General features: G+C 44.7%; 1 protein-coding gene across 1 annotated transcript; it reads left to right on the top strand.

Moving 5' to 3' along the window:
* The first annotated feature begins 2,134 nt into the window (after positions 1-2,134).
* LOC119356611 (protein SDA1 homolog) lies at positions 2,135-8,810 on the top strand. The gene is made up of 15 exons (XM_037623598.1): positions 2,135-2,758; positions 4,087-4,263; positions 4,377-4,501; positions 4,576-4,708; positions 4,818-4,967; positions 5,094-5,147; positions 5,770-5,865; positions 5,975-6,034; positions 6,136-6,210; positions 6,297-6,350; positions 6,843-6,944; positions 7,033-7,683; positions 7,819-7,947; positions 8,067-8,174; positions 8,347-8,810. Exons 1-15 carry the CDS (start codon positions 2,348-2,350, stop codon positions 8,494-8,496), a joined length of 2,475 nt encoding a protein of 824 aa, XP_037479495.1. The 5' UTR covers positions 2,135-2,347; the 3' UTR covers positions 8,497-8,810.
* The last annotated feature ends 277 nt before the right edge of the window (positions 8,811-9,087 follow it).

A 9,087-nucleotide genomic window follows, 5' to 3' on the forward strand; every position in this document is an offset into this window, starting at 1 on the left:
AAGTGACCGGACATATGAGGAAGAAAATAAGGATTGTGGCTGCATGAATGGACAAATAGAAGTTCAAAGCGGACATGGCCGGTCACTGACCGAGCGCGTCCGCGGGCGTTTGACGGATCGAATTAGAGGGACGTGACTGAAGATACTCTAGCAACTTGTGCTACCCCTCGGTTTGCAACAGAAATCAACTCGAAAGAAACTGATAAACCAAAATCGGCACCAGTGTGGTACTATAAGATGGTGCTGGTCCGGTCCGGTCCGGTACGGGTGGGTAGGCGCTCATTTCTCTGGCAAGGCACGACTTGCCCCGTGTACGGGCAGGTAGGTAGGTTCGCTCACATGGACCGGCTGGCTGCCTGGCGCGCCGACGTTTGTTTGCTCAACCGGTAAGAACTCCCTGTCGCGAAAAGAAGTAGTAGAAAAGGGAGGCTCGTTCGCTGGGCAATCATCGCTGACACGCCAAAAGCGACGCTCCGCAGTCCGCACCAAACATCAAAGGAAAATGGTGTGGTGGCCATGTTTTCTAGACTTGAGAGGTTCCGTTCCTACCAAATCTCTCGTGAACGCTGTACTGACAGCAATGCCATGCATCCGCATCAGTAAAGCGGAAGCTCGCACCGGCCGGCAGGTAGGAGCGCCCGTATTTATTTCCCTGTGTGGATCGTAAGCAAAGGCGGCACCAATGGGATACCGACTCGAGCAGGTGGCCTGGAGTGGGATATGTTTCGTGGTTGCCATTTTGGCAAGGTGGACGCGACAGGCGACCGTCGGCCACCGGCCCAGCGTGCGGCCGGTGTGGGAAACGTTTGCCATGGTTTGGTTTCGGCGCTTGATTGTTTCTCCTACTTCCTACTCACTTCGTTCGAAATTACTTGTCGCAGAAATGAATGTATCTATACGATTTTGAACGGATCTTTCTATATGAAAGCCCTTTGGATAATGGGGTAAAGACTACCAAATTTCTATAGCCCCATTCCTCAGAAATATCAGCATGAGCTCAAACCTCATTTTATTTTTCTTTGTAATAAAGTCCAATGCACTTTCACTTTATCTATCCTCTCAACCCTCTAAAATATTATCGTGTTCATTTCCCGAGCATCATCGAAATGCACCTCGCACAAAATTCCATTGCTTCAAAATCTTAGGAATTCACATTACAATTATTTTTTTGTGACAAGGAATTCACATTACATGACATCTTAATCATGCCTTTTTTCATATGGAAAATGCTAGTGCTTATCCGACCGGTTACGCGTAGCGCGCCAACCACCTTTGAGGCCGTCAGATCTGAATTGATCTCACGGCTCATAACAACCCCTTACCCATAGTCCAGATTTGCAACACGGGCCTCGTTGCAAACCCTTTTGGGTGCAACACATGGAATATTGTAAATGGTTGGAAGCAATTCGAACGACCGCAACATGGTTCATGTTCCAAAGCACCCTAGCACAACACAATCCTTGTTGCAAAGTTTGCACGTGACTAGAGATCAGACGGTTCGAATGACTGCAATACAGTTCAGGTGCATGTTGCAAAGCCCCCTAGCGCAACACGGCCCTTCTTGCAAAGGCTGCACATGTCGGGAGACCAGACGATTCAAAAGACTGCAACACGGTTTCTGTTGCAAAGCCCCCTCGCACAACACAATCCTTGTTTCAAAAGTCGTGTATGATGGGATGGAAATGGTTTGAACAACTGCATCATAGCTCGTGCCGCAAAAGCCCCTAGCAAACAAGGTCCTTGTTGCAAAGGTTGCGGCTGACACGACGGGAGAACGTTTTTCTCGTGCGCCATCTAACAACTGCCGAGGGACCGATCCAATCGAATCATCACCCGGCCGACGCATAGCATCTGCCTTTTCATATCCCAATGTTTTTTGTTGAAACAATTTTCACATCCCAATGTTTTTGATTCCTTCATTCAATCAAAAGAAGCCTTCCTCTTTTTTTAGGGATATAAAAGAAGCCTTACTTTTTTTTTGAGGGATATAAAAGAAGCCTTACTTAGACATGGCCCTCCTGCAAAAAAAACCTTGGCACGGCCCAGCATACCCGAAGGCCCAAGCCCAACTACCGCCTCATCCCCCTCCCTCTCACAACTCCCGCACGGCCTGCAACCGGCCAGCTAACCCTAGTAGCCGCCGCACGCCGGCCACCCCGCGATACCCCCGAACTGAAACTCGGCGACGGCGGCCCGCATTCCCGCGTCTCCGACCACCACCGGCCCCTAAACTATTTATCCAACAGACAAAAAAGAGGCAAAATTTTGGCACCCCGACCGTCCTACTAGGGTTTTAGAGCGAACATCCCCGGCGGCGCAGCCCGAACTCTTCCCCCCTCCCGCGGCGATGCGCCAGCACGCCCCCGCCTACACGCCGGAGGCGGCCTCCGCGTCCGCCACGGGCGGCGCGGGCGAGCGGCACAGCCTCCCGGCGCTGCAGGCCAAGATGAAGCGCGACCCGGAGGGGTACGAGACGGAGCTCCGCCAGCTGCAGCGCCACTTCGAGTCCTCGGTGTTCCTCTTCCGCCAGCAGTCCGCGCTGTCCTCGTCCTCCTCGGGCGGCGGCGGCGGCGGGGAGACGGCCAAGGAGCTCGGCGACCTCGCGCTCTTCCTCGCCCACGTCGCGCCCTTCTACCCCAACGACCTCGCCGACCTGCCCGACCAGATCGGGGGCCTGCTCGACACCAACGCCCGCGCGCTGCCGTCCGGCCTCCGGGTGCACCTCGTGCAGGCGCTCATACTGCTGGTCAATCGGAAGGTGAGCTCCTGTTCAACTCATTACCTGCCTTCAGATAGAAATTTATCTGGTAAATTGGTGGGCTAGATGGGATACTGAGCTATTGGTACGAATTATTGTTCAAATTCATTGACACGGGGTCTGTTTGTCGTGGTCAAGGTTTAGTTGAGATGATTTTTCTGCTAGTACATTGGGAAAATGTTCTGTTTCAGTTTTGTTGTGTCGGATTTACTAGGTTTTGCTTCTTATAACCACACAGAAGATTTGTGCCTGTTGGTTACATTAGGATAGCAGCAAATTAGGCTGATGGGCGTTGCATTGTCCAGGAATTCATTTATTTTTGTTGAACAAAAGGGGTTTCCCCCCGCCTAATTTTCATTAAAACGGGGCAACGAAGCCAAAAACTACACTGTTCGCAGCACTCGGGCTCATCAAGCCAAAGTTACTGAGCCAGAGAAACCCCAACCCCCACACATGCGCCCCATCAGGCTGTGAAAGGAGGGAGCAAAAAAGTTCACAGCAGAGCAGGAAGGAAAAGTTAAGTTAGGCTAAACTTATTACAGCATTTTTACATCAGCATTCAGCTGGAATGGACTCTCAAACCAATGCCTCCGCACTTTCTTCTCGCCCACCAGATTCTTCATCTCCAGGCAATCCTCAGGAGTTATCTTCTTGCCCGATCGAGGAGTAAGAGACATCTCTGCAGTATCACCGATTGATCGTCCATGCACAGGATTTTCCATTGATGTATCATGGCACTCACACGCCCCAGCAGATTTTGGATACTTGTCCACACTGTACCCTGGAAACAAATATCATTTCGCATTGTCCATAAGTCCAGATAACAGCAGCACAGGCTATATTAACCCCATATTATTGTCAATACACCATAGATCAGCCAATTCAAACATACTAAAGGGAATTTGAAAGTCGAAACCTAGGATACTACGATAAATCATCGTCCAGGAATTCATTCATACTGATACAATGATAATGCAATGGCTGAAGCCTAGGATAAATCATCTCAACGGAAAGTTTTGAACTTTGACCTGAACTGTAATCAGCACTGTTCCCAGAGTATATGGTCTTAGTTTTCTTCCTTCTAAATTTAATGGTCTATCAGCCCCATTAGGAAGTGTAACCGGACGGCGAGTCCGTGATTGTCTGGCTGTCATCTTTAAAATTTAAGGGCCTCTGGGTCGCAGTGGAGTTTCTAGATGTGTTTTTTATTTGGTAACGGAGGACTAGAGAGTGGATTATTACCGAATGAAGAGCTTTTTTTCTTTGCCTTGTAGAGTTCAGTTTTGCAACCTTATATCATTGTAATCTTTTGTTAATTAAATGTTTAGATTGTTGATCTGGAAGACACCATGGAGTTATTTATGGAGCTTCAAGTCATTGGAGATCGAGCAGTAAAAAAGCTTGCATTTTCACATATTGTACACAGCATCAGAAGGATGAATCAGAAGCACAAGAATGAAGCCAAGAATCGCAAACTGCAAGGCATCCTTTTTAAATTAGTACAGGTTTGCAACATCTTACACTTGGTTTGATAAGAATTATTGCGCTTAACATTGTAGCTGGTAAGCATACACTTGAGACCGTTTCCCACCTTATCTGATTATGTCCTGTTTCTCAGGGCGAGGAAGAGTCGAGAGCAAAGAGGGCTTTTACTATCCTATGTGATCTTCACCGTCGACGGGTCTGGTTTGATGACCGCACAGCAAATGCTATATGCGATGCTTGTTTCCATCCTTCTTCGAGGTGCATTTTTGTAAGGAAATGTAGGTGTCTGCTGTTGGTTGCTTCCCATCTAAACAAGTGTATTCTACATGCAGGCTTATGACAGCTGCTATTTCATTGCTCATTGGGTATGAAAATGTTGAGCAAGAGGATGATAGTGATGCCAGCAGTGACGATGAAGCGATTCAAAACCCAAATATTATACTTAGTAAAGAGGATGTTTACAAGGTGATTTGGATGTTTCTGCATATTGGCGCTGTATTGATAGTATTTTAGATCTTATGGTTTCATTTGTCTCTTCTGATGCATTGTGTCTTTTCTTGATTTTTTTCCACAGGCAAATCACAAGGGTACCTCTGCTAGTAAGAAAAAGAAGAAAGCTAAATTGGAGCGTGTAGTTCGTAGTATGAAAAGGCAACAACGTAAATCCAATGAGGAGACTGGCTCCAATTACTATTCACCCCTTACGTATTTAAAGGATCCCCAGGTAGAGTAACATCATAAATTTTCAAGCTGTTGTCATTGTCACAATAAAATGAGATGCCACATCCACTTCTTGCTGTTGATGAGATAATCTTCTATTATGCTGAAACTCCTTTTGGGGCTCTTACAGGGTTTTGCAGAGAAACTCTTCTCTCGGCTACAGAAATGCAATGAACGATTCGAGGTTTGTCTTATTATTCCTATATCTAATATTCATTCATGCTGCTGTACTGTTCTTTTGTATGTTGACACGGTTTACTCAGTTACACAGTGACCATTCTCTACTATGCAAATATGTTCACTCATATTTCATGATGAACGTATTATATCAATTTGGTGTCATAGATGTCTGTAATTTCTTATGTTGATGGTCAATCTTTGAAAGTTCGCTGACGCAGATTCTAACATTACTTGTATTATGACATGAGTAAGAACAAGTCTCAAAGTAGGAGAATACGGACTTAAATCTCAATTATTAAATTGTGTACAGCAAGACCGGTTGGTCAGCTCACTAGGCGGTTAAAGGGTAATCTACATGGGTGTAATTATTAAAAGTGTTCTCTGAAAATAAAACCAAAAAAGGTTGCTTTAGATGGTTGGTGTGAGCTAGTTTTCGTCCAATGGTTAAGATCGTTAAATCCTGTTCTTCTGATTATTCGGCTTGTTCTGACTTGATATGCTTGCTATCATATCAACCTTTTCCACATTTAGTATGCGATTGCATGCTCTTCTGTAGCGTAGGTTTCTGCCACTTTTTTTAGTAAACACGAACCATACAGTATAAAGGAAAACCATTGCATGTGCAGGTAAGGATGATGATGTTGAAGGTGATAGCAAGGACTATTGGGCTGCATCACTTGGTTTTGTTGAACTTCTATCCATATCTTCAGAGATATGTTCAAGTATGTTACTTAACTGAGAGTATGCCTAGCTTGCATCAGCCTTTGAAAAATTGCTAGTTTTATTCTATGCTGATATGGTCATAATATTTTTCACCCTTATGCAATGCAGCCTCATCAACGTGATGTGACCACTCTACTTGCTGCAGCAGTACAGGCTTGCCATGAGATGGTTAGACTAGACACTGCACTTTTCCTCTGTATTTGTAGCCAATGCTGTTGCTTCTCTGGATATATTTGAAACACAACAAAATTAATTTGTTTCGATTGCAGGTGCCTCCTGATGCTGTTGAACCGCTGTTCAAGCAGATAGTAAATCAATTTGTGCATGATCGTTCCCGTCCGGAGGTTTGCATGACTCGCTTATTCATCTTTTGTACTGTGTGTTTTCCTGACTAACATGAGCATATGTGTAACTAACTCACTCCTTTTAGGCTATTGCTGTTGGCCTGAATGTTGTGAGAGAGATCTGCATGCGAATTCCATTGGTACTTAACTTGCTCTTCTCTGACATCTCAATTAGTGCATTTACATGGTTTGCAGTGCTACCTTAAATCATGACCTAGAATCATTATGCTGGTCATGTTGCATATGTTTTCCACCTTGTACCCTTGGGAACACATATGATTATACCATTGTGGTAGTTAAATCATAAATTTTGTTTGTAGACTCGTGGATGGTAGACTGAAAAGATTGTGATAGTTGTGTAACTACAAGTTTTAAGCATAACTAAATGAAGATGCATAAATTTGGCTATACTTGGCCATGCTTAGTTTATTTTGTTTTGTACTATTCTACCATTATTGTCGATCTTATGTTTGGGAAGTTTCATTGATGCTGTTCTTTTTATGCATGTAAAATACACATGCAGTCTTGCATACCTTGTGTCCTAGTGCTCTATGGATTCTAGAATGCACAGGAAGATAATCTTGGTTCGTTTGCTCACCTAAGTTTCCTTGATTCTTTCTATAAATCTGCAGATGATGAATGAGGATCTACTCCAAGACCTTGTTTTATATAAGAAGTCCCACGAGAAAGCTGTTTCTATTGCCGCTCGCTCACTTATCACATTATTCAGGGAGGTCAGATATTTTCTTGCAGATTCTGTGTCTGTTTTGGCATCTACAGTTCTGCTTCACTCAGCTAAACCTACTTTTGTTCTGAATTCAGATCTGTCCTTCATTGTTAGTCAAGAAAGACCGTGGTCGTCCTATTGATCCAACTGCTCGGCCAAAAGCATTTGGAGAAACCACTATTGCTAGTGATGTGCCTGGAGCTGAGTTGCTAGATGAAGAGATGTCACCAGAAGGGGGTTCAGACGACGAGTCTGATGCTTTTGATTCTGATGACGAGGAAGTGTTGCCATCTGCGAGTGGTACCCAACAAAGTTTGGAGAGTTTATCAAACAAGCTTGATGCCAGTGAAGATCATGAAGATGAAGTATCTGGGGAACAAGATGATGCAGAGGAACTAGACGAGGATGATAGTGATGACGATATGGATGAACTAGATGACGACTCTGACGTGGATGGTGATACTGATGCGTCTGATGAGGATGAAGATGAGGAGCTCAATGACGATTCAGAGAATGAAGACTCGGACCAGGAGGTTGAAGACAGTGATGAGGAGGATAAATCAAAGGGCAGCGGTTCCAAGGTGCAGAAGAGAAAGTTAAGTGATTATATTGGACAACTTGATGCTGCAGATGCAAGCCTTCGAGCTCTGAAGAAGTTAGCAGGAGCTAAGAAGGCTGAAGCCTCAACCGATGAAGCTGGCAGAATTTTTGGCGACGAAGATTTTAAGCGCATAAAAGAGCTCAAGGTATGTGAATTTCGCATAGCTTCTCTACTTCTGTTATACATTCATTCATTGTGTTTCACGCTTAGAGTACCTACTCTTGTTCAAAACTAAAATTACTGTTAAGCAAACATTTTACTGAAAGTGTATGAGTTTCAGGCAAAGAAAGCAGCAAAGTTGGCTTTGGTTCAACATGGGCTCAGCAAGGGTGACACAAGATCAGTGACCTTCAAACTTCCTTCTACTGATGAGCTTAGCTTGAAGCGCGTTGATCCATCAGAGCTTGCGGTATCCTCTCGCTCCCCGCACACAAAAATCACATACATTTTATCTATATAAACTATTCTTCCCCACCGACCGCACGCGCAAAAGCACATACGCTTGACCTATATAAACTATTTATGCAGGCTCACGTCAAACGAAAGATGACCAAGGAAGAGAGATTAGAGATGGTGAAAGCTGGAAGGGAGGATAGAGGAAAATACCAAGCAAGAGCAGCTATTAAACAGAAAAAGGTAACCTGAGAACCTTATTCCCTTGTTTTACCCCTTGCTACTACGTGTTCGCGGCTTGTGAAAATGTGATCTTGTGCCATTCCAGATACGCTATCATGTCTTAGCTTTCTCTTCTGGGGATTTTGTGATCTTCCGTTCCTTGTCTGATCACTTTCTTTTTGGTGTGTGTTAGACGGGTGGCTCGAGCAATAAGCAGAAACAGCACCAGAAGAGGATGCCTCTGGCGGCAAAGAGAGCAAAGGCAGCGCGTTCTCGGCAGGAGAAGAAGACCAAAGCGAAGCACTCAGGAAAGCAGTTCAGGGGAAGGAAAGCCTGGAAATAAGGAGGGCTCGTGTTTTCTTCTTTGCAATTGGTGCCTGGAAATTTTGACTGTCTCGAGGATATTGTGTCTGATATGTTTACATATGATATGCAGTTTACAGCAAGGCCGTTTTTTTTTCCGGGGAAAGAATGGAGCCAATAGTTTCTTCTCGTTGGAGGATTTAGCCAACGAATTCTTGAACATTTTTGCTCGATGAGTCCTCTGAATCCCGCTAATAGAACTGGCCTAAAAATTTACTAACCTCTGTTGACGTTTTTGTAGTTCAATTTGAACTGCAAAAACGTGTTATATTTATGAACAGAGGGAATACATTACATAGTACCGGTATATTTGAACCGAACATGACATGCACGAGGGGATATCCAGAACATGCCATGATTCGAGTGCCTTTCTCATTGCTCCTGGCAGCATTTAATTAAAATGTTGTCTCCCGACTCTGCATGTGCAGCATTTTGGTGGAGGGAGATGTAGGGTGCCAAAAGCCGCCGGCGCAAAACGAAGGGGCGTTTCTCAAAACAAAGCAAAAGATGTTGCTGGCCAGCGATACATATGAATCATAACTGTAAATATAGATGATTTTTGTTGTTGCGG

This window comes from Triticum dicoccoides, chromosome 2A (genome assembly GCF_002162155.2).
Source record: "Triticum dicoccoides isolate Atlit2015 ecotype Zavitan chromosome 2A, WEW_v2.0, whole genome shotgun sequence".
NCBI classification, from domain to species: Eukaryota; Viridiplantae; Streptophyta; class Magnoliopsida; order Poales; family Poaceae; genus Triticum; species Triticum dicoccoides.